The 27,103-nt window shown below is 41.2% G+C and overlaps 1 protein-coding gene across 1 annotated transcript in view; it reads left to right on the forward strand.

Annotated features, from left to right (window-relative positions):
* LOC145412835 (WD repeat, SAM and U-box domain-containing protein 1-like) overlaps window positions 1-27,103 on the forward strand; it is a 48,991-nt gene that overhangs the window by 2,857 nt on the left and 19,031 nt on the right. Inside the window, 5 exon segments of the mRNA XM_080282626.1 lie at window positions 5,305-5,373; window positions 12,202-12,348; window positions 16,406-16,577; window positions 21,762-21,907; window positions 25,428-25,460. Of these exon segments, the coding sequence (XP_080138752.1) occupies window positions 5,305-5,373; window positions 12,202-12,348; window positions 16,406-16,577; window positions 21,762-21,907; window positions 25,428-25,460 (567 nt within the window).

Here is a 27,103-nt window from a genome sequence, read left to right on the forward strand (position 1 = left end):
ACCAAATAAATCACCAACAGGAGAGAAGAGGGATGTGATGGGGACTATAAATGCTGATATTGCCTGTTGGCAAAAAAGGGATCCTGTGTTTGGCTTAGTGGTAACGTGTGGGAGTGCAGGGACCTGAGTTCAAATCCTGACTAGGACATTGTGATTAATTTTTTCATTTCATTTATTACATAGGGGCATTTGTCATCTTAGTGTAATAGGAAAAGTTTTTGGTAGGATACTTATTGACAGAGTTAGGGAAATAGCAGAGGAAATAGTTGGAGAAGAACAGGGCAGTTTTAGGAAGGGAAGAGGTTGTGTAGATCAGATATTCATCCTTTGGTCCTGTTTCTAGAAACAGGAAAAAAGTTGTATGCTGCCTTCATTTATTTGGATGGAAACATATGACAGAGTGGATAGACAAGGAATGTGGAAAATATTAAGAATATGTGGAGTAAACAGGAAATTGTTGAATGCTGTGAAGAATATGTATGATGGTGCTAAGGCTGCAGTGTGTGTGGGTAGTGAACTGAGTGAATTTTTCTCTCTGAATGTATAATTGAAATAGGGATGTGTCATATCTCATGGTTGTTCAATCTGTACTGGTATATGGATGGAGTTATAAATGAGAGACAACGTATGGCAGTGGATGTTGGAGCAGCCCTAATGAAAGAGGCCAGTGTATGGAAACTTCCTCTACTGTTGTTTGCAGATGATATGTACTGTACTTTAATGTGAAGTGAAGACAAAGGTGGCCTGCAGTGCTTGGTGAAGGAATTTGGGAGAGTGTGTAATGGAATCTGAAGGTCAGTGTTGGGAAGAGTAAATTTATGGTCTTCAAGAGAAATGAAGTCACTGAATGTTCAGTGAGGTTGGATGATGAGGAAATGGAAAATGTGAGTGCATTTAAGTACTTGGGTAGTGTGATGAGTAAAGATGGAAGTTTAGAGGATGAAGTGCTTGAATGGGTGCAACAGGGAAGAAAGGTTGCTGATTCTTTGAAAGCAGTGATAAGAAATAGGGAAGTGAGCATGCATAACTAGTATAGTGATACCTGCTTTAACATGTGGAAGTGAAGTTTGGACCTTGTTGAAAGGACTCAAATCAAGAGAGAGAGCTGTGAAAATGAGATAGATAGATAGTACATGTAAATAGAAAGTTCCATTATTGTATTTCATACTTCATATACCGGTAGCTTAGATTTTACAGAATACAGTACAGTACTTTCCTGAGGTAAATATATACGTGGTGCAGGCTAAACTGCCCAGTGTTTGCTCCACTGAGTAAAGTAAAATACAGTACCGTATATGTTTACCCCCCTTTTTTTTTTTCTCTCACCAATCAGCTGTCAGATATCTCAGATGGGGAAATCTATCTATCTATCTCTATCTATTGCCAGACGCCTCAATCCTGTTTGGGGTGAAAGCCTACAAACAAATAAGCCTCCAAGTCGCCCTGTCCCCCGCCATCACACTGCCCTGCTCCCAACTCACACCCCCTCTCTCATATACCTCTCCACCCCATCCCTCCATCTCATCCTCGGCCTCCCCCTCCCTCTTCCCCCCTCCACCTCACATACACTGTCTTCGTCAGTCTTTCACCCTCCATCCTCTCCACATGGCCAAACCACCTCAGTGTATTCCTCATAACGCTTCCTATCACATCCACATCCACACCACAACGCTCCTTTATATCCTCATTCGTCAGCCTGTCTCTCCACGTGACTCCACAGGCTCCTCTTAAATAACTCATTTCCACTGCCCTCACTCTTGACTTGTGTCCTTCCAACAATGTCCAAGCTTCACTTCCGTACGTTAGAGTTGGTATCACAATACTGTCATGTAGTAACTTTTTCACTTCCATGCTCACTTCCCTGTTTCTTATCACTGCTTTCAAGGAACCAGCAACCTTTCTTCCCTGCTGTACCCTTTCAAGCACTTCACCCTCCAAACCTCCATCCTTACTCATCACACTACCCAAATACTTAAACGTACTCACATTTTCCAATTCCTCACCATCCAACCTCGCTGTACATTCACTAACTTCACCTCTATCAAAGACCATCACTTTACTCTTCCCTACATTCACCTTTAGGTTCCATTTCTTACACACACTCTCAAATTCATCCACCAAGCCTTGCAACCCCCCTTCGTCTTCACTCAACAACACAGTATCATCTGCAAACAACAGTACAGGGAGTTTCCAAACACTATCCTCTCTCACCAGGGCCACTCCAACATCCACTACCCTACCTTGTACCTCTTTTATTACCCCATCCATGTACAGATTGAACAACCATGGAGACATGACATCCCTGTTTCAGACCAACTTTCAAAGGGAAAAATTCACTTAGTTCACCATCCACACGCACTGCAGCCTTCGCACCATCGTACATACTCCTCACAGCATTCAACAACTTCCCATCTACTCATATTGCAAGTTTAGAGAGGAATTGTACATTAGAATAAGAAAAACAAACAGCAACTGCTTTTGGTCAATTTGTTCATGTTAGGCAGCTTCTACAAAGACAGGGTAAAGAAAGCCACTCAAAAACATGGCCTTGAAAGAGAGAGAGAGAGGAATGAAGGAATAATCAAGAAATAATACCAAGCCATAAATTGACTATGTTTCACTAAGGCTGGGATTAAAGTGGTTTTGGTGATGAAATGGTTTAGCATTAACGCACAGGAAGGAAGGGTCCATGACAGTGGGAGGTCCTTAAACTATCCATGTCATAAACCCAAAAATCTAACCTGATAGGAGTAGAGGGAAAATAAAGGCTGGAAGAAACAAGGAAATATCAAGAAAAGAGGTAGGACTGAAGAGAAGAGCACAATAAGGAGAGCAAGATTGGAGACAAAAAGGCCCTTTTCCGTCACCTCATACAACAAGCATGGACACTGAGAAAGTATTCCTCCCCTCCCCAGGAGAGAGAGAGAGAGAGAGTTACTTGTGGTATATGGGGGCACCCACAGACCACTCATTCATTGTAGTGTAACCTTCAGGTGACTCTACATTGAATGACAAGCCAAATTGTTTATTGTAACCCAGAAAACTATTTAATATATTGGATGGTAACCACATAACCAAGTGAATGCCAGTGATCTGATGGTTTGTCACTCCAACCAGATGTAACCTGTAAGGGGCAACATTAGGGTTTGCCTCAGAGGAATGGATGGGGTTTCTTGCTCACATAATATCACTCATGGGAAGGCACTCGCACCTTAAATGTTAGGATTGAGTTACCTAACCCCTGGACTTTATGCTTATGATGAGGAAAAAGGATTGCATGATGGATACACAAATAGACAAGTAGATAGGTAGCTACCTTTGCTTTTATTGAAAATTTGATAATAGTACTGGAACTCATCTAAGCTGCTACAATATTGCACTTTTATATGGTAAGCCTCACATTAATACAGGTATGTATATAATCCTGTAGTATATGATATAGTAGGATCTCTAATGGAGTACAGTACATACCTGTACTTTTCATCATTCATACAGTTCACTGTATTGAAGTATGCATATATTAGCTATGGCATTGGAGTTTAAATTGGATGTTATGAAGTACAGTGCTAGCTATTGTTTCAGACATGGCAGGTGGCGCTACAGGGTAATCAATATATAGATGTGCTGATGGAGCTGCCTGACCTTGAATAATTTATGGACACACACACACAACACTGACACACCTAGTATGTTAGCGTGACAGATAGTTATGCAAGAGTGTTTTTCCCTCATGTAGGTACTTTGTTCAGTGCAGTACAATATTTGATTATTTCATATAGAAGTAAAAATTTTCATGTATTTTATTGTATTTTGAAAGGCTTTGTACTGACATTGTTGCATGTGTCGGCCCTTTCCACCTGGTGGTGGATCTCTATGCTATACAGTTTCTGGTAGCATATCTCTTCAGTCCCTGAACCCTTAGGTCTTGTTGTAGGACCTTATCCAAAGTCTTCTTAGGTCTGCCTCTTAGGCTATCTTTATATTCTCCACATTAACATTTGTTAAATCTTTTAACCCAGCTTCTATCCTCCATTGGGTGTGTCTTCAATAGCTAATACTTAAAGCACGTTGTTATACATTATGTCTTCGTGTATACTGAAGTGTGTTGAAATTGTTATAATTCAACATACTGTACCATATTGCAGTACTTTGTGTCTGAGATAGATAATATTCCTGATCCCTAGTACACTTTCTTCTTATCAGTTTTACTCTTGTAGTAATCTTCCATTTGAGGATCTTTGCCATTTTTTTTTTTTTTTTCTATATCCAATGTCATTTAATTATATCTTACTGATAGTTCTTTTCTTGTTTGTGCATGTACATCCAGTCTTTAGACTCTGACAGAATAATGAGTAAAGTCGAATCTGTGTTTTATCCCGCAATCTTGTGTATGACTAATAAGAAACAGGCTATTCCATTTATTCAGTCTTCATATATAATTATGAGTGAGATGCAGTACACCTCCTATACTGTTAAGTAGTGCCATCATTCATATTTGTATCACTTTGGCATGACAGCCACAACATTCTGTTTCTTATGCATATTGAATAATGTTCTGGTAATGTACACTCACATCTTAAGTTGTCTTCAGTATGTTGCTTGCTGTTTAAGCAGACATGCCTCTAAGGTCCTCATGTTGGATTTCCATTGCATTGTGGGAAAGACCAGTGTACACTTTATTGAAAATAGAGTGTACTCTATGCAGTTATTACATACGCTGTTGTGATTCCAGTCACTAATGGTAGCAACAGAATATAATTCTCTCAGAGTTTACTTTTGTACCCAAGGTATTTATTAATAATAGTTCAGTTACAGTGTGTATGAAATATTGATAAGCCAATCTCTTTTAAACCCTTTGAAGGCATAGGAGGGACTGAAGGATGACGTTAGGTAATTGACTTTTTAGATTTATATAGCCTAAACCTTGGCTTTGGGCTGAAACCAGTTCCATAAATTATTTACTTCCCTCCTTCATGACAAGTGACAGAAATAATTGCGGAAGAAGCATTGATTTTGTGAGTGGGCTGCTGTGTCAGCGGAGTGTATAGTGGTGTGCTGGTGTTGTGTGTGTGCATGGGGCCTTGTGTGTCTTAAAGGTAGAAATTTTGTGAGTTTGGCATTAGGTAAAAGCTAGATAGATAGATTTTACCTCTTCAAATGCACTGTTAGTTGTCACTATGGTTTGGCCGGTATTATAAATGGTAGCCTTTTGTATATTTCATTTTTCTTTTTCAAGCATCCTGTATACCTGTACATAGGCTTCATTAGAATAAGAAATAATTTTGTAACACTTTTCTTTTTCAGAAATTGGTATCGAATGGAAGGAGTGGAGAGTGAGGACCATTTTAGAGACTTGGAATTACTTAGGGAGAGGTATGGTTTATTGTAATAATTTGTTTTTGTTGTGGTGACCATCATCCACTCACTTGAGGTATTGCTGTCTACTTTCTTCACTTTTATCATTCTTTTCTGTGTCTGCCCTCCTTTCTTCCTATTTCTCCGACCTTTCTTGTCAGTTTTTGTAACTCCTCTTACCTTTTCAGGTGGAGTTACATTGAGTGACAAGTCTGATGGTTTCCTGTAAGCCAGGAAACCATTTACAGCACTGGAGTGGTAACCATACGAGTATAACCAGTCCATACTTGTCTCCCTACGTGTTATCAAGTGGGTTGGCATGGAGTTAGTGCCCCTCCTTATAAAACAAGTAACCCAAAGATAAATGGCTACCCCTTACAGGATTATGGCATCTGGCAATAGATAGATGGATAGATGTTTCTGTAAAGTTATAATGATAAAAAAATAGAGGTGTCTAGAAAAGTTGTCATAACATTTAGGATTTGAAGTACCACTGGAAGAGTTCACCATATTAAGGAAGAGAAATATAGGTACTGTTTATATTTCTCTTTCAACAAGAGCACTTTAGTGAGAATGGGAAATTGTTGGAAAGCCAGAAAATGTGGGTTATTTGGATGTGGAAACTGTATTGTGTATCAGCAAGAGAATGAGCAAGTACTATATGTGCATGAATGTGGATACTTTAACTTGAGGATAATTTGTAGTAAATGTACTAAATACGTACTACATACAGTTATTTGTTTACGTGTCAGCAAATAAGGAGGCAGGAAAAGTGGTAGTTGAAAATAAGAAATTCTTGGATGAGATGAAGTAGTGTATCAAGGAAAGACAGAAAAATATGGTAGGCGTACTCATAACACTGAACGTATACAACACACTAGGCTGTCTGTCGATTTCTGTTACCACAATGTAGGTTAATCTATCACAGCACAGGTCGTGGTGCTAAGCATGGCCAGGTATTGCATTTCGAGCCACTGCATGGACATACAATATATCCCACAGTGTGGGCCATGTGACTGCTCAGAACCTAGCTGATGTGGGAGGTGATGGTTATGGGTGATATATGGAGTGATTGTGTGGTCTGGGTAATGGTGTGGGTTGTGGTCTGGGTGAAAGTGTGGTCTTTGTAATGGTGTGGGTTGTGATCTGGGTTGTGGTCTGGGTGGTTCTGTGGTCGACCTCCACACATCAGGCTGTTTGCAGTACAAATTATTTTTAATTGTGTCTATCATTGTTCAGTACATTTAAGGCCACTTTGAGATAGTTAGGGCAGACTTTTGGGATCATTAGAGGTGACTGGGAAGGTTGTTGACCGAAAACCATTTTTCAGGCTCTGTCTCTTCCTTAACACAATTTTCCATAACCTCAATCTTGTTGTCAACCAGTTAGCTGTATTATAGCTAAGCATACTGTTTGTGAATTTCTCTTCATCTGCTGCACTGCACCACAGTATATACCCTGTGCTCTTTCCTTCATACTAAAACATTAATATACTTCAATTTTGTTTAGAGTACTCCATCTTTATTTCTTACCCCAGCTGCTGCTCATAGGAATTTCATCTCATCTGCTTGGGTCATTGAGATGTTGCCCTCTTTCAGTGTCCCCTTTTTGCACTCATATGTAGTTAATAATTGGTAAAAGACTGTTCCTTAGTGCATTCATAACCTTGCAGCCAACCAGTCCCCCTAGAAGAATATACCTTCTTCACTGTGCAAACAACCAATCCTCCATTCTGAATACCACAGTACTGAATAGTAAATCCATATCATAGCCACATTTATATTTTCATTATTTTTTGAGAGGAATGAAGTCACAGAGTGTGCAGTGAGGTTGGATGGTGAGGATATGGAGAATGTGAGTGCATTCAAGTACTGTACTTGGGTAGTGTGATGAGTAAGGATGGAACTTTGGGAGATGAAGTATGTGAAAGGGTACAGCAGGGAAGGAAGGTTGTTGGCACACTGAAAGCAGTGATGAGAAATAGGGAGGTGAGTATGGAAGTTAAGAAGTCACTGCATGATGGTATTGTGATCCCTGCCCTGACGTATGGAAGCGAGGCGTGGACCTTGCAAGAGGGGAACAAGTCAAGAGTGAGAGCAGTGGAAATGAGTTACTTGAGAGGAGCATGTGGAGTGACAGGGAGGGACAGGTTGACGAATGAAGAAGTGAAGGAACGTTGTGGGGTAGATGTGGATGTGGTTGAAAAGATTAGGAGAAATACACTGAGGTGGTTTGGACATGTGGAGAGGATGGAGAATGAAAGACTGACTAAGAGGGTGTATGTAGGTGAGGTGGAGGGAGGGAGAGGGAGGGGTAGACCGAGGATGAGGTGGAGGGATGGAGTTGAGAGGTATATGAGGGAGGGGGGGGTGAGTTGGGGGGAGGGGAGTCAAATGGTGGGTGACAGAGTGACTTGGAGGCGTTTTGTCTGCGGCCACCCTTTGCGGGATTAGGGCGTCGGGCTATAGATAGATAGATAGATTTTTTTTCCCTCTCCGCCCATTGCTTGCTGTGGGTGAGTAAGGCATGTTATGTCTTTTGGGTGGTGTTGATGAAAATGATGATGATGATGAGGAGGAGGAGGAGGAGGAGGAGGAGGAGGAGGAGGAATCTAACAGAAAGTATTGTCAGAGAAAATGGTTTGAGGAATAATTATGGTATTGTTATTGAAATCCTTTTAGGGCTACCTATGATTTTTGCATTCTCTTTGAGCCCCTAGTTTTCATAATCTGCTGTGGAGTGGATGGCAGAGGTTTGCTGTGCTTTTTGCAGTTAATTCCACAGTAATATACAGAATAATACCTTTTAATTTTCCATTACTTCATATAAATCCAGTTTACAGTACCAGTTGTATGGGGAAGGTTGTGATGTTGAACACATCCCAAACTTTTAATCATGGCTTCATGCATTCAGTCTCTCCTTTTGAAAGATGTGTTTTCTCTCTCTTGTACCACTCAATCCATACTTCACTATTCAAGATGCACATTGCAGCAGATAAGTTAAACTGTTTACTTCTGTCAACACCCACCAGCCTACAATACCCGGCATCTTGCACAAAACCATCATGACTTTCACACCACATGTCAGACATCACATGCAATTGCAGCACCTGCCATAGTGCATTCAAAGTGGTCATGGGCATGGAAGACAAGAGAAGGACACAAACAAACTAATATACAAATAGTACATCAAGTCTGTCTTAGACTATGCCAGTCCAGCATGGGCAACATCGATCTCACATGCACAACTCAGACTACAGATCACACGGAACAAATCGTCATGTATAATCACAGGCTGCACACTGACCACACCCACTGAACATTTATATATGGAAACCAAAGTATTGGATGTCCACAAACACCCGGACATACAGGGACCACAGTATATAGCAACTGCCAGACTAAACCCACAACACCCATTACGCTACATTCACTACCACCCACCAGTGCTAAGGTGCATCAAAAACACTCAAGAACATTACCACAGTGAGATAACACCACTCCAACACCTTAATCTACTCACACAAACATAACCAAACACATATACACTACATTCACAAACTTGGCCCATAGTAGTTTTGGGCCAAACGCATGATCCTTGGCTTCCCTCTACCACCCGTACATGAATCAGAGGCCCAGTTAAACAGAGCAGACTGTACAGTACACTCGAGCAGACTATGCTGTGGCCATCACCCAACACAACACTCAGAACCTAGATACTGTAGTGACACATATATTTACAGACTGCTTAGCATTGGCAACAGACATGCAGACACACAACATATCTGGGTTGGAGGATATCTGGTTAGATCCAGTAAGGGTGATTGGTTTACTCTCTTGCTCTGGGATTTACTCTCTTGCTCTGGTGTTCTGCTCCAGTGACACAACAAGCAGCCCAACAACAACTTTGTCCAACATATCACTCTCATTCTGATTCCACAACGAAAAATTTCACATAAGTTACCTGATACCCTTGTATGTCATGAAATCAAGCATATCATACTGTCATCTTTCAAACTCTAATGATGAGTAAAATTCCTGCACGTTGTCTGAAAGTGAAATTATTCTTATATGCTATTTGCATCTACTGAAGGTTACCTTGATAAGAACTGCCAGTATCAAAGAATTTCAAAAAATATCATCTCTGCAACTTACAGCAGTGTAGGTACTTTATCTGCTTTTTACATTTGTGCTTGATTAATCAGACCTACCATATTATATTGTATTCCAAGTACAGTACTTTATATATTATTTGGAAAAGGTCTTTGACAGAGATCCTAGAGAGGTGGTGAAGTGGGCAATGAGAAAGCCTGGGATCAAGGAGTGGCTGGTTAGGGTGGTTATGGCCATGTATGTGGGTGCTCAATCCCAGGTAAGGGTGAGTGGAGTTTTGAGTGATGAGTTTTCTGTGAATGTTGGTGTGCATCAGGGGTCAGTCTTGAGCCCTTTGTTGTTTATTATGGTACTTTAAGCCCTCTCACGTGACTTCAGAAATGGACTCCTATGGGAGATGAATGCTGATCATTTGATGTTGATTGCAGAGAATGAAAAGGAGGCAGAGGAAAGATTTAGGAAAAGGAGAGATGGCTTGGGGCACAAGGGCTTAAGAGTAAATGCAGATAAAACAAATGTAATCGTATCTAGAGCTGGGGGCAGTACTGTCAGAGAAGTGGGGGAGTGGCCATGTGCGATTTACTACAAGGGCATGGGAAGTAATTCCATTTTGTGCAGTGTTTGTGATAAGTGGGTGCATAAGAGATGTAGTGGTATTAGAGGTAGACTTTGAGACAACGATCATTTCATGTGTGCGGTGTGTTGGGAAAAGCATGTGGAGAGTGCCAGGCATGAGTCTCTTGAGTATGTGGAAGAGTTTTTTTATTTGGGAGACATGTTATGTGATGGAGCTGGGGCTGGAGCTAGCTCTGTGGCTATAGTGAGGAAAGGTTGCAAGAAGTTCGGAGAGCTGTTGCCTCTCCTGACATTGAGAGGGATTTCCCTCCATGCTATGGAATCTTTGTATGCAGCATGTGTCAGGAGTGTAATGTTATATGGTAGTGAGACCTGGGCAGTAAAGGGAGGGGATACTCGCAGGCTCAGTTGTACAGAAATGGCAGTGATTAGGTAGATGTGCAGTGTGTCCCAGTGCGAGGCCTGGGGGGACTAGGTTTACAATGGAATAGTTGAGATGTAGGATGGGACTGGAGTATACAGTATTGGTGCTCTGATGAGGAGGGGTAGATTGAGATGGTTTGGGCATGTGGAGAGGATGGGAGATGATAATTGGGTGCAGAAAGTGAGAAGTGTTAGTATTGGGGGTAGGGTAGCAGGTAGACGGAAAAAAACCTGGGACGAGGCCATTGATTGTGATCACATTGATAAGGGACTTAACCCCTAGAACGCAGATCGTCGCGTTTGCGACGCTCGGCCACAAGGACAGGACGGCGGGTCGTCGCGTTTGCGATTTTAGTACATTTTGAATAACCGCGGGCAAGCAGGCTCCAGCTGGTATTGTCTATCAGTACCACCACCCTCTAGCTACAACTAGCATACTTTACCTTTGTACTACTGACCTCAGTTGTTGCCAAATATCGCGTTTTCCCCCGTCCCCCCACCACCACGGCCCGGCCAGCCTGGCTGTGATACATGGCAGCGCTCTGAGCGCTCAGAACTGTAAATCTGCGATCTCCTCTCACAAGCAGTTTATGCTACTAGGAAACGCTTGTTTCCCCAGTTGTAACACTAGCTTTTTTTCTCACGGTTTGCCTCTGTTTAGCGTCAGTTTACTGCAGGCTTTCAAAGTGAGATTATGGCGAGTTCTAGCTCTTCCCAGTCAGTGCAAGCGGCCGACAGGAACGAGAATAAAGTGGCGGACGTAAGGCAGAATAAAAAGCGCGCCGTGGTGATCTTTTGGGAAGTAATATGATTGAAAATAATGTAGTATACATGTTTTTAGCTGTGAAAATGGAAATGTTTGTTGAGTGACGGGAAGACCGCCGCCACAGTGCATGTCGGCCTGTACGCTCCGTTGATTTTAGCCTTATTTTCAGTGCTTATTGTACAAATACGGATTCCTAACTACCTTTATGTTGTAGTATAAAGTTTACTGTGACAGAATGAGGCTGTGGTAGAGGGGAAACCGGGTTGCTGGAGGTGTGAAAGTGAAGATTTGGTTACCCAACTTTGCAAGTCTCCACAAGTCCTTGGGTAGTCCACGAAGGCTCAACACCTGTCTCTGGAGAAAGCTGAATGTAAGTACTATCTGCCATACCAAGTATAATGTTCTAGGGTTAATCTCTGATTTTTGGCGAATATTTTCCTACAGGTACTCAGACCACGATACAACCCCGCCACTCGGGGGGGGAACGACTGTACACAGCCGCGTTTTAGGGGTTAATAGGGAAGCTGCCAGGGATCGAGCAGCATGGAGAATTGCCATTAGGTGACCAAGGCCGATGCATGCAAGCATGTTGGAGCCTTCTAAAATGAAGCGAAATGAACTAAACGAAATGAGTACTTATGTTTCATATATCCTCCTGAGTGTTTATCCGTGGCTGATTGATGTACAGTTTTGCCAGTTGTCATCTAAACTTTCATATCTTAACCCTTTCAGTCCAGTGACATATTCTTACTTTGTATTTTTACCATTTGCAGACAGTGTACTGCAAGAGAATAATTTTCAACTGGAGTGTTTAGATATAACCTTCATTAACTCCTTGAAAGGGGGAGGGGGGCACTCCCAAAGCTGAATAAAATATTTGGTTACAGCGAAAGTAAACTGCAAAAAGATTTTCCCATATTAAAGGGGTTCTTACAGAGATAGAACCTGAGGTCACATTGTTCTCATCAGATACAGTGCCATGGGCCGCAGTCGTGGGAGGAGTGGAGAGGAAAGTGGGGTGTTGAGGGCCACTCCAGCTGCCACCATCAAGACTCATACCAATGATGTCACTAGCGTTGACTTCTCAGGACGCTCCCTCTTGGCTACTGGCTCATCGTAAGTTGTCCATTGTTATCTTGGGAAATATATATTTTAGTTTTTTATGTTCACCCACTGTATCATTGTCTATCTATCTATCTATTGCCAGACACCTTAATCCATAAGGGATAGCCACAAACAAATCATCTCCATGTCACCCTGTCCCCTGCCACTTCACTGCCCTGCTCCCAGCTCACACACCCCTCTCTCATATACCTCTCCACTGTGTTATTTTTCTGGCTTCATTTACCAGTCACTCTTATGTTCTGTGTCATTGTTACCTCTGTAAGTTCTTCAGTGTATGTACAGTAAGTTCATATGCATTTTTTTTTTTTTCTTAAGTCTTGTTATTGTACTATGCTGTGGTTAGGTACTGGTGATAGTAATGGTTATTTTTTTTCTCTCTTAAGTAATGGTTGTCATTATTTCTCTTAGAAAATTTTTTGCCCCTGTGTTCAACTTAAACAGTGCTTTCAGTGAAAGAAACTGTGAATTGTATTGACAAATTATTTATTTTGTGACTGAGTACTCAAATATGAATACTTTGAACATGAATATCAGCGCTATAGCTAACAATTCCTTTCCTTGGGGGAAGCAGCCTAGGTATATAGATAGATAGATAGATTATTTAGCTAACAATTACAGGTATTTAGGTAATCATTATTACAAGGGCATGTGGTGTGAATGGCTGCACTATTGTTGTCACCACGTAAGATTGAGCATGCGTCCTTTGCCCTGGGCCTCAGCTGACCACCAGACACACTGGGTAGTACCTGAGAGTGTTGAATGCTTGAAGAGTCTCAGTTTTACAAAAGTTTAGGGGATGATTTGTGCAGCTTATCTGTGATGGTGGAGATTTATTTACTTTTCTTATCAGCATGTGACTATTTTGAGATTCTTCATTCAGCCACACAATGTTTGGGTGGCAGTGATAAGAACAGCTGCAGGTAGGTATCCAAGGTACATAAATGACAACCAGACGTGAGAAAAGGCTTTGGGGAAAAAAAAAAATATTGAATTATGGACTGTAGCTGGTGGGATGAGGGTGTAGAAGTTGCAGTTAAGGAGGAAATAAGGGTTTTCTGGGAATGGAAAAGGAATATGTGGCTGCCAAGCTTAGGTCTAGAAAAGATGTATACAGGGTAAAATCTGAATCTCAGACTTTTACTGGATATCCTAAATTGCGCAGAAAGGAATAATATGGTATCTAAGGTGGCATATCAGATTCCGAGGGAAAACAGGGATATCATGGGTAAACAGTGTGTGAAGAATGATGAAGGAGTGGTGGAAAGGTAAAGGTGGATTGTGAGGATAGTAAAGACATCTGGAGAGATTATTAAAGTCGGTGTCTTGATGAGGAGTTTGACTGGAACAGGGAAGGTTTTTAGTCAGCAGATCCAGTGTTTGGCCCTTGGCCTTTGATTGATGCTGCTGCTGTGAACAGAGGAATTGGTAGGATGCAGTTGGGGAAGGTGTCAGATATGTCAGGGTTGACTGCTGAAATTCTGAAGGTCTTGGGAGATGTAGGAGGGGTTTAGTAACTGACTTGATAAATATGATTATAAGTGAGTGTGTTGTCTCAAGTGACTGGTTGAAGAGTTTGTTTGTAAATGTGTACAAGGGGAAGGGTTATGCCCTGGAAAGAGGGAATTACAGAGGCATAAAGTTTTTGGCCAGATAGTGAAGGTAATGGAGAGAGTTCTAGCAGATATGATTAGGGAAAGAGTGAATACTGTATTGATGAGATGCAGTTTTGGGTTTATGCCAGGGAGAGGGACCATGGATGCCATACTCATTGTTTGACAGCTTCAGGGAAAATATATAGGAAAAGAAAGGGAGTTGTACTTTGTTTTTGGTGATTTGGAGAAGGTCTTTGACAGAGTCTCTAGGAGGGTGGTGAAGTGGGCAGTGAGAAAGCTTGGGATCAAGAAGTAGCTGGTTAGGGTGGTTATGGCCATGTATGTGGGTGCTCAAACCCAGGTAAGGGTGAATGGAGATTTGAGTGATGAGTTTTCTGTGATTGTTGGTGTGCATCAGGGTTCAGTCTTGAACCCCTTATTGTTTTTTCGTGGTGCTTGAAGCTCTCTCACATGATTGCAGAAATGGACTCCCATGGGAGATGTTGTATGCTGATGACTTGATGTTGATTGCAGAGAATGTAAAGGAGGCAGAGGAAAGATTTAGGAAGTGGAGAGATGAAATGGGTCACAAAGGCTTGAGAGTAAATGGCGATAAAGCAAAAGTGATGATATCCAGGGCTGGTGGCAATATTGTCAAAGCAGAGGGAGACAGGCCATGTGAGGTTTGCTACAAGGATCGTTTTCATTTTCGTTTTCGTTTTTAAAGGCTCCAACATGCTTGCATGTGTCGGCCTTGGTCACCTAATGGCGGCTCTCCACGCTGCACGATCCATTGCAGCCTCCCTGTTCAGTCCCTTAACCCTAAGGTCACACTTAATGACCTCGTCCCATGTCTTTCTCAGTCTGCCCCTCATAACCTCACCCCCAGTATTAACACTTCTCACCTCCCTCACCCAATTATCATCCTCCATCCTCTCCACATGTCCAAATCACCTCAATCTACCTCTCCTCATCACAACACCAATACACTCCAGTCCCATCCTACCTCTCAACTCTTCCATTGTAAACCCAGCCCCTCCAGGACTTGGACGCAGGGACGCACTGCACATCCACTTAATCATTGTCATTTCTGTACGTCTGAGCCGGCGAATATCTTCCTCCTTCACTGCCCAGGTCTCACTGCCATACAGCATTACACTCCTAACACATGCTGCATACAAAGACCCCTTAGCACGTAGGGAGAGCCCTCTCAATGTCAGGAGAGGCAAGAGCTCCTGTGGAAAGTAACTCCGTCTTGTGCAGTACTTGTGATAAGTGGTTGCATAAGAGATGTAGTGGTGTTTGAGGTAGACAACAAGATAATGATGATTTTATTTGTGTGGTATGTTGGGGAGAGCATATAGAGATTTTCAGATGTGAAAGGATTGATCTTGCTGGTGTCTCCTGAATATGTGGAAGAATTTTGTTATTTGGGGAACATTTATGTGCTGGAGGTGGGGCTGGAGCTAGTTCTGTGGCTAGAATGAGGAGTGTTTGGAAGAAGTTCAAGGAGCTGTTGCCCCTCCTTATGCCCCATCTGACATTGAGAGGGCTCTTTCTCCATGCAATGGGATCTGTGCATGTGGCATGTGTTAGGAATGTAATTCTATATGATTGTGAGACTGGACAGCAAAGGGAAAGGATATTCATAGGCTCAGACACACACAAATGACAACGAGTAGATAGATTTGTAGATCGTCTTTGAATGCGAGGGCTGACGGGGCTAGTCTGACAATTGAAGAGTTGAGAGGAAGGATAGAACTGGAGTGTATTGGTGCTGTGATGAGGAGGGGCAGATTGAGATGGTTTGGGCATGTGGAGAGGATGGAGGATAACATTTGGGTCCAGAAAGTGAGAAATATGAACATCGGGGGTAAGGTTGCGAGAGGCAGACCAAAAAAGACCTGGGACAAAATCATAGAGTGTGATCTCAAGGATAAGGGACTGAATAGGGAGGCTGCCAGAGATCGAGCAGCGTGGAGAACTTCTATTAGGTGACCAAGGCCAACGCACGCAAGCATGTTGGTTCCATCATAAATGATACGTTCCGAGTTGCTTAAGGAAGTTAGAACAGAGAGAGATAGACAACAAGTCAGAGAAACAGATACGAGGTTGGGAAGAAGGGTTAAGAGAAAAAAGCAGTGAGGTCTTTGGGAAGAAACTAATTAAACAAAATGTCACCATCCTCATCATCATCAGTCGTCATCACCATCATAGTTATCATCAGTCATCGTCGTCATCATCATCATCATCATCTCAGCATCCCATCTTTGTAAGATGGGGTGGGCTGGGATCCCAAAACAAGAAAGAAAATACAAAAGTAGAACAATCAGACAGGATATTTATCATTATTAAAAGATATTATGGTACCAGTAAGTTCATTAATCAATTGCATTTAACATTAACCCTCAAATGTCTGTATGGAATGGTTGACTCCCCCTCCCCCACACCTACAGAGACAAGAGTGTGCGGGTGTACAAGTGGCAGGTGGATGATAAATTCAGTGAAGTTGGCTACTCACCACTACTAGGTCATACATACGGGGTTAACTGTGTCACATTTTCCCCATATGGCACGAAGCTTGCCTCAGCTTCCACTGATGGAACCACCATCATTTGGGATGTGAAGGTTGGTACCGTAAGACTCTGTATTATATGTATTATCCAGTGAAAATTACTGTGGGAATGGAAGTTGTATTCCACTCATTATGTCATTTTATTGGCTAATAATTCATATACTGCACTGAATTGCAATATTGAACCAGTTTTGGCATATTACTGTTCCCCTTCTGTTTTTCTTTCCTTCAATCTTTCCTCGTGCTTCTGCCTACGGGTGACTTTACACTCCCTCTTCTGTCTTTCTTTCCTTCTTTCTTTCCCCTTACTTCTGCTTGTAGGTGACTTTATACTGAGTGACAAGCCAGATGGTTTCCTGTACACCAGGAAACCATTTACTGCGCTGGGTGGTAACCATATAACCAAATTTTGGCACTTTTTTTTTTTTTTTTTTTTTTTTTTTTTTTTTTTTTTTTTTAGGAAGAAGGAACCAAAGGCCATGGCCCGCAGTAACAGTTCCCTCCAAGAGAAAAACAAAATACAAAAGAGAGCCAAATTCAAGATCCGATCATTTTGAGATGCCTGGACACACTGCGTTTGAAAGACTGGAGATCATAGGCAGCAGGAAATTCAGATAGAGGGAGACAGTTCCAGAGCTGACCTGTTGCATAAATGAAAGACTGGGAGTAACGGTTAACTCTTGCATTAGAGAGTTGGACAGAAAAGGGATGAGAGTTTGCTGCCAGACGGGTGCTACGCGCCCGTCGTAGAGGTGGAGGAATGCAAGCAGACAGTTCAGAGGAGCAGTGACCATTAAAGTAGCGATAGAAAAGAGATAAAGATGCAACAGTGCGGCGAAGAGACAGAGGTTGAAGGGAGTCAGTAAGAGGAGGAGAGTTAATGAGACGAAAAGCCTTTGACTCCACCCTATTGAGAAGAGCTGCATGTGGGGAGCCTCCCCACATATGAGAGTTGTACTCCACACAGGGGCGGATAAAACCTCTGTATAGAGTCAACAATTGTGCAGGGGTAAAGAAAGAGCGGAGTCGGCTTAGCACATCCAATCTCTTGGAAGCAGATTTTACAAGAGATGTAATATGGTCTTTCCAAGATAAGTCCCGAGTAAATGAAACCCCAAGCATGTTCAAGGATGATGCAGGATTAAGCTGAATATTATTAAACATTAATGGGTATACCTGTGGAAGAATTTGTCGGGTTGATAGGTGTAAGAACCAAGTCTTAGATGCATTAAAGACACCCATATTATTTTTACCCCAGTCAGCGATACGAGCCAGGTCAGACATTAGGTGTGCCATAGCCTCATCCCTTGTTTCTTGAAGTAACTGTTGAGATGGGCGTAGCGGGAACCGAATGGAAAGGTGAAAGGTGGAGTCATCAGCGTATGAGTGGATAGGGTTAGATGTACAGCTTAGAAGATCATTGATGAATAAAAGGAAGAGAGTTGGTGATAGGACAGAACCCTGAGGAACACCACTGTTGATAGATCTAGGAGAAGAACGATGGCCGTCTACAACAGCGGCTATAGAACGACCAGAAAGGAAGCTAGCGATGAAGGCACAGATAGAAGGATAGAAACCGTAGGAGGGCAGTTTGGAAATTAAAGATTTATGCCAGACTCGATTGAAAGCCTTTGAGATGTCAAGTGCAATGGCAAAGCTTTCGCCAAAGTCCCGAAAGGAGGATGACCAGGAGTCTGAAAGGTAGGTGAGAAGATCGCCAGTGGAGCGTCCCTGACGGAACCCATACTGACGATCGGAAAGAAGGTTGTGATAGGAAAGATGCCTTAAAATTTTTCTATTAAGAATTGACTCGAAAACTTTTGAAGTACAGGACGTTAAAGCAATTGGACGATAGTTGGAGGGTTGGGAGTGGTCACCCTTCTTTGGGACTGGCTGAATGAGAGCAAACTTCCAGCAAGAAGGAAAGGTACAAGTTGACAGACAAAGGCGAAAGAGTTTGCCTAGGCAGGGTGTAAGCACAGAAGCACAGTTCTTGAGAACAACTGGAGGGACCCCATCAGGCCCATATGCCTTGTTAGTACTGAGGCCAGTGATGGCAGAAAATACATCAACTGAAGAAATTTTAATGTCAGCCATGAGGAAGTCAGAGGGGAGAAGTGATGGAGGAACAGCACCGGAATCGTCTAAGGTGGAATTGGAGGAGAAAGTCTGTGCGAAGAGATCTGCTTTATCAGTAGAAGAAATAGCTACAGAACCATCAGAGTAGAAAAGAGGAGGGAAGGATGATGAGGTAAAGTTGTTAGAAAGATTTTTGGCAAGGTGCCAGAAGGAGCGGGAAGAATTCGAGTTGGAGAGTTGAGAGCATTTAGTATGGATGAAATTATTTTTGGTGGTTTAGTGGGTAATTACGGCACTCCAATCGGATTGAGCCGGTGAAGGTTTATATCCAAGGGGTGGTTGGGGTTTATTGTTCATGCAATGCCACTCAGGGATGAGTGAGGCTGGTCGCTCTCATTTTAAATGTCAGGACTAAATTGCCTAGCCCCGGTCTCCTACGCTCCTCATAGGGCAACGTAGGATTGGATGATGGATGGATGGATTGGGTGTATAATTATTGATTTATTTATTGCACAATTGATTGTAAATATTAAAATTGTATTTTGTCAAATCTTAGTAGAAACCACATCATCTCGAATTACTGAATGGGATGGTATGAACATAAAGTATATACTGTACAAAGAATGCACATAGATATAGGCTGCCCTCCCTCCAAAAAAATTAGTGAAAATAAGATCAAAGGTAATCTTGATAGTAATCAATATTAGTATGATATGGAAGAAAATGGCCGAGCAGTATTATCAGTATAGTGGTGAGAGAGAAGGAAAAGGAAGAGGAGTGTTTGAGAGAGACATGTGAGGACAAAGTTGCCTGGAGGTTGTTCTTTCATGGCCATTATTTGTTTAAATGTTCCCAGGAGGAAGTAAAGTGTTGTAGATGGAGACAGTGATGATGATGATTAACCCCTTGAATCCTGTGATGCCTTTTTATATTCTTGTTACTTCCTGATGATTTTATTCAAGTTAGAAAAAGCTCTTATTCTGAGGGAATTAATGAAGTGAGTAGCAAACACGTCAGCTTGAAAAGTCAATACTGAGCTGAATGAAATTATCTGGAGGCAGCTAGAATAAAATATTCTTATGTCATTGGATGGAAGAGTTTAATATGAATCCCCAACACACCCATAGGCTACCACCTTTAATCAGTCACTTCCCTCAGCAATATCTCAAATTCTTAGATATACTTTCAGTATGTAGTACTCATGGCCTCTCAACACACAGGCGACATCAGTGCAAAGATATGTAATGGGTGTATTGAAGACACTCAGGCACTACCCTCAGACAACACACTGAAGTCAGCCTTTAAGTATTTCATCTGAACAACAGTGAATTATGCGAAACCATGCTGGGACTGAATGTTAACATCCACAGATATGGAAAAGCTTAAAAAACAAAACAGCCTTAAAAACAACTAAGCAATGTATGTAGACCACAAGTATTGATGGTTGAGATAAAAGAGAACAGTACTCCCAATCAAAAATCTTATGAAAATGATAGTTCAGTTCATTGCTTCAGGACAAACTCCATCCCACCTATGTAATTTTATGTTCACTATCCCTTGCTGTAAAAAAGCAGATATGAGTGACCCTCCAATCACTGCATTACACAGAATGGCTCCACAGTATCCCTCTACCTTCACCCAGTTCTGCACATCACAAACATATACACAGACACATAGCCATCACAGCTATTCAAATCCTCTAGCAAAATGGCATCTTTCATGAATCCCCACCAGGCATTCCTCTCACAAAAATTGCATTCCCCAGAGAGAGGAGTGGAATCTAGACTACGATGGTTCAAGATCTGAATGGTCCAATCTGACCGGACTGGATGTAAATGAGACAAGTGACCTGAATGGACAAGAAGTGACCTGATTTATCAGTTAATATGCTGGACCTGGTCAAGCCTGAAATGCTTTGAAGGGACCCAAATAAATTTAAGAGGACATGATTGGACATTATATGGCCTAATTTTTCATCCGTTTGTCATGGTTAACTTAAGTTGCTCTAAATGAACCCAGTTTGAGAAATAGATGTATAGAAACTTGAATTGGCCTGAATAAATTGGAATGAACCTTATTAGGAGTGGATGATGGATGGATGGATGAACCTAATTAGAATAGAGTGGCTTTAGATATGAAGGATTGAATGTGTGTGTGTGTGTGTGTGTGTGTGTGTGTGTGTGTGTGTGTGTGTGTGTGTGTGTGTGCATGCATGTGTGTGTTCCCCGTGGGAACCACCTTGTTGTGATGGGAGGCATGCGTACCCTGTAAATCTGATGGGCTGTATCAGATTGACTCAATTGGATACATTTATGTGAAGCTATAAATCGTGGTGAATGTTTTTGGCGTGTCCAATAGAGCCAGGATTCCAGGGGCTTAAATGATGAGTGAATGGAAACATTGCACATTGGATTGGGCAATTTTGGGCTGTCTGGACATTGCTACTCCTCACCCTGCCGTAGGGTGGGAAAGTAGGTCCGGATGACGATGATGATGTATCAGCAGGGGGAGATCTCCCCCAGACTCAGCAGGAGGATAGGTTTATCCATGCAGTGCAATTAGATTGTATTGTTATTGTGTGTTAACAGGGTTTTTAAATTAATTTTGGTAGCAATGTAAGAGAAAAGGGGTGACTAGCTCAGTGGCGAGTAGCAGATAGACCTTAATCATTATTTTTCATATCTTGATTAATGCAGTTTTCATGAACATAGGTACTTCTCAGAACAAGATACAGTGGTTGCTTTAACTGAAGGCATCTTGTAATTTGTTGTGATTTTGGCCTTGTAGGAAGATAACGAGACATTTTGGCTTTTGCGTTGGTGGTTATGTTGATGTGTAGGTATGGAATGAGTGACTGCATTTGTTCTTTGAAGATTGAGGATCATCTTATTTCTCTGATTGATAATATTAGTTGGTTAAAAGATAAATAATAAAATAATAAATAAATAGAAAAGTGATCTCCCTTCAGTGTATTTCACCTTTTTCACCTCTCACTTTCCGTGGCTGGTTAATATTTCTAAGCTGAGAGATGTTTGTTATATTTCTCCACTCATAGATGATTCCTTTTTACATAATGTGTCAGGGATGAAAGTGAGGTGGGCACACTGGACTAGTATCTAATCATGTGTCCCTGATTGTATGCACCTCTTCCCCCACAGACAGGTGATCAGCTGTGTTCTCTGAAGCCTGCGAGTGATGCAGCAGTGCGGGTGTGTGCCTTTTCACCTAACTCAGCCCTCTTGGTCACTGGTGGTGATGATGACATGGCTGGCATCTGGGATGTCTCTACCCTCTCTCTCCTCAGGTATTGCTTCTTGGTGCATTTCCATACTGAATTATTCATTTACTACAGTATTTGTATGAATGATGAGTGAGTCAGAGCAGAATTTCTGTGGAGAGCACAGTTGGTAAGCATGTAAGCATACTAGGACAAAGGTGCCCTTGTACTAAGAATGGGTACATGAATGGTTTTTTTTTATTTATTTATTTATTTTTTTCTCTGGATGATGGGATGGATGTAAAACTGATCTGGACACACTCTACCTTATACTGTTCATTTTTTATTAAAATTTAATTCTCAGATGAATATGACAAAATGTATTATACATATAACAGTAATCCCAGTGCTGCACTTGTATTTCACACCTCAAAAGCTGCTGTCACCCTTGTTTGGGTATTTTGAAGTGCATGTGTTATACAACACTGAATGTTTATGCTTTGAAGTCAAAGGTGAGTGTGTGGTGTATGATACAGGTATACCCTGGTTTAACGATGCAATTGGTTAGGTAAAAACACATTGCTATGCTGGGTATCATAGATTTAATATGTAAAGTATAGGGATGCGTTTTTGAGCCTTGGGTTTCCCCTCGTCCGAGTTCTAAACCCTCCCAAATGAGTCCAAAAACAAGTTTTTAGCTCACCCAAACCCTCAAATAGCTTTTAAACAAGCTAAACAAAGCCTAAAAGCGTTTATAACTCACCTAAACCCAAAATTAAAATCTGAAAGTCGTTAAATATGTCTGGAAAAAATCAAACTTATGAAACTGTACCCCAAAATGACAAGTTCACCCCACCTAAACACATTAATATAAATCTAAAAGGAGTTTATAAATCAACCTAAACACAAAATTTAAATCTAAAATATCATCAAATTTGGTTTTTACAAAATCTAAGCCCAATGATAAACCAGGGTTTGGCCATCATTAGGTGGGGTATGGTGGTATTTCTAACCCCATCACTAATCCGGGGTATCGCATCTGGAGGTATCATATATAAGGGTATACCTGTACTTGATTGTTGTAGGCAGTATTGCCATCTTACAAATGACATTTATTTGTATTTTGTTTTTGTACAGAATTGTTTATTGTGTGTTGGAGATTACATTGGTGTAGAGCTGATAGCATGTCATTTGAGTAATGCTCTGTAGTCAAAGTTACAATGCAATAAATATTTGAAAATGTGCTTTTTGGCCAGATTGGTTGGCTTATGTTTTCCTCTCGTTAGGTGTTTGCATTATGAGTATGAAACTAGACTTGTTTCCCTTATACAGTGCAGTATATACAGTGTGCGGTGTTTGTTATACCATTTAAGATTTTGTGGTTCTCATTAAGCAGTTTCTATACTTTTTTGTTATTTTTTTATCGAGCAAAGATGCGCTTGACAGGTTGGTGATGATTGGCTGAATGCAACATTATTTCATAATCTCTTTACCTGCTAGCATTATTAATTGACAACCTATATCTGAGGGGGAAATTTGGGTTACTAATGATATTCAGACATGTTGAATTCAGCCAGTCATCACCAACCTGTCTAGTGCATCTTCGCCTCAATAAAAAAAAAACTGAGCATAGTATATTTCAGGCATGGATTTTGAGGGGGCATGGGGAGCATGTGATCCCCTATTTTTGACAGACCAATTATTGCATATAATAAAAGAACAGTGTTCTTTACCAAAATTAATGCAGTAAATATCATATTGCATCTTATTGCACTTTTCCTTACCTGTGTTATTGTACACCTATGACTGAAGCAAGCAAAGTGCATTGTAATATGATTATTTAAATGGATTAATTGGCAGCTCTGCTATGGTTCATGCCCCCCCCTTCCTTTTCCAAAGTGCTGGATCTAGCCTGTATTGTAGTTTTTCAATCATCATTCATAGTGAACAAAATGCAATGAAAAGGGGTGATTTATAAATCCATTGGAATGTAGGGCCTTTTAGCTGCATCCATGTCAAGCCTACAGCGTTGCCTTGGGTGACTAGATGCGCTAAGCAGAACGGGAACTTTAGTGTTAGAAACAAAACCCCGGGCAGTATGTAGCACCTTCGGCCGTGTTCGTCTGCCAGTATCCATTCTTGTTGAGTGTGTCAGTCATGTTGTCCACTATTGACAGACAACTAGTTTTTTACCTTTTCTTGTGCTCCTTGTTCTCTGTTTATCCTGGCAGACATCCCCTCTTCTCTTGGAAGTTACAGAGTCTCCTAGGTACGAGTGTAATTTGTTGTACTAGGTGCTTTCTCCTCCGTTTGCAGTTTTTTGCAACATGTGCTCATTTCCTCATGGCCTCCTTTTCTGCTCTCTCCATTACCTTCTTGTTTAGTTTGCTTTTCCTTCTTTTTGCCTTCTCCCGTTTGGGTTAATAGTTTGTGCTTGGGGCTTTCCGTTTGCTGCGTACCCCTGTAGTGCACGGACATGGATCTCGTTGACATGGGTTGCCTATAACATTTCATCGTCCCCCACCCCACCCTACTTTCTGCTGGGATGGTTTGGAGTTGGACTCTTTCATCTCATTTCCAACATCAGTAATTTCCTATACTTGTTTATCCAGTTTTAGAAGTAAATTAAAGGTGCTTAGGATAGAGGTTAATAAATAATCCAAACTTTAGGATGAGATTTGTTGCTGCTTCACCATTAATCTTCATGTTTAAGATCTCAGACTCACCAACAATAAAATTTGATATTTTATTTTCAGAGACCATGATTCCTCTAATTACATGCATCCAAGGATACCAGATAAACAGGCTGTAGATACTCTCCAACTTTGATTGACTGTTTTCTTCATAAATATTAAATCGGAGAGAAAAATAAATGATATTCCGATGATTGCGAGTGACCATATTACTTTATGTACCTTGTACATGACCATCAACCAATCCATTGTCTGAGTCTGCATGAGCCTCCTCCTGCAGATGGATGTTCGCAGCTACAATGTGCTACATTCCACTGGGACTTGTTAATTGGCAGGTTTTAGAATAAATTCTACTGTATTTACAAGTCCTAGGAATGTAGCACTGCACACTCCCTTCCAAGAATGTGTCCTCCCACCCTCCTTCATGCTTCCCCATACCTACCTGTTGACTGTTACTCAACTGAATGGATACTGGTTGACGAACACAGCTGAGGGTGCTATTCACTATCCAAGAGAGTACTGTACTGTACACAGTCCAAGTTTTGGTAGGGTTCCAGGATGAGGTTACACAGATGAAGTTCCTTCCAATTGAAGTTTCTCACATCAAAGTTCTTGTTCTGCTGAGTGAATCTAGCCACCCAAGGCCATGGGGAGAGCTTGGCATGAACTTAGCTGCAAGGCCCTACATTCCTAGGGCTGTCAAATAGAGGGTTTTATTCTAGAACCCACCTTTTGGATAAAATTTCGTTGAACTATCTTATACATTAGTTGTACTGTACATGTGATATAAAGGGTGCCTAATCTTTAATGTGGCACATAGCCCAATAGGATTGTGCTTTATCAGCTAGGTTTTTCTAAAGTGCCTGTGACTTTTCTCAAAATTAGCTCTCTCATTATCACAAACATCTTTTCAGACATAAGGAAAACCCTGATGAGTGTCTGATAAGGTGAGTTGTGACAGTAACCGATATTCACCTTACTGATAGCTACACACCAAGAAAAGCATGAAGCAGTCAGCCAAATATAGAAATGTTTACCACAGTTACAAGAAACATGGAATTGTTTTTGTTTAGATGGCAGTACAAGGTATGAAAGCATGGTTCGTTAGTCCACCATACAGTAGTATTATATATTCATGATGTAGTTTTGTAGAAATTAGATGGGAACTGTATACCTGTTGGTACAGTATGACTGCTTCTTTTCTTGTCTTTCCCATCATATTTGATTTTGATTATATAAATTGCATATTAAATTTGTAATGTAAATACAGTATGTATTTTTTACTTACAGCACCAGTATTTTGTAATTTATTCACCAGTATTGCACTTTCACATCACAGATACTGTACTGTAAATATTGTTTACTTACTAAGCCAACTCTTTATTTCTTTATTCTTGATGGCAGTTTGTATAATTTGGTTAACTGCAATGAACTGTGTAAGAAAGAGGAGTTGTGCGCTAATGTTTTGCATACAAAAATATAATGCCATCTTCACAGTATTATTAGGGTTTTGCATGTAAATTAAGCATAACAGCAAGTGCATCTTTATATACTGTATACACACACACACACACACACATCCATATCCAGATAAACAGGATTATCAGACAACTGGGAAAATTCATGGACTGGCAAAATATATAAATAACAATGTAAGTGTGCACCACTTTGAATGCTCATCCTTTTAAGGGATGGTCACATGTCACTTGAGACTGGATGAAGTCAGGCAGTGTGAGATGAAGGAATTTCTGGTCAAGGTTGTTTCCTAATTAATCCCATTCCCAGCTCTCCTTTCCCCTCATTCTTCTCCTCTAAGTTGGTCACCCTCCATACCTCCACAGTTCACCAGTCAGTAGGCAGGCACTCTTGCTGTTGTGTTATGTCGTGATAGATGGTGATTTCTACACCCCGTGATGTCAAAAGTGCAAACTTATCTTAAAGCGCATTGTGCTTGCCATGAAACAGAAGTTGGACAAGACTTGAAAAAGGTGAACATTATATATAAACTTATGACAGAATTTAACAGAGGAAATTCCATGATTTATAATATCACGTCGCAGGGGCCAAGGGTCAAGGAATTTTTTGTGAAAAGCAAGACAAACAAATCCACTGAAAAAGGCATACTCATCATTGGATGAGAATGTGTGGTATAGGCACAGTTTTCTACCTGGTGTGCCTACTGTAATTACGCATGAGCATGCAATATCTTACAGTACTTTGGCAAGTCCATTCTGTTAAATATTATTCATCATTTTGTTCAAAAATGTGGAAAATAAACTAAGGAAATAAATCTTGAGCATTTATTGGTGAACTTATGATTTGGAAATTAAGAACATATGGAGTAGATGGGAAGTTGTTGAAAGCTGTGAAGAGTATGTATGATGGTGCTAAGGTTGCAGTGCGTGTGGATGGTGAACTGAGTGAATTTTTTTCTTTGAAGGCTGGGTTGAACAGGGATGTGTCATATCTCCATGGTTGTTCAATCTGTACATGGATGGGGTAATGAAAGAGGTACAAGGTAGGGCAATGGATGCTGAAGTGGCCCCGGTGAGAGAGGGTAGTGTTTGGAATATCCCTGTACTGTTGTTTG

The sequence above is a fragment of the Coenobita brevimanus genome, chromosome 94 (assembly GCF_032717465.1).
Source record: "Coenobita brevimanus isolate Jiangsu-jjx chromosome 94, ASM3271746v2, whole genome shotgun sequence".
NCBI classification, from domain to species: domain Eukaryota; kingdom Metazoa; phylum Arthropoda; class Malacostraca; order Decapoda; family Coenobitidae; genus Coenobita; species Coenobita brevimanus.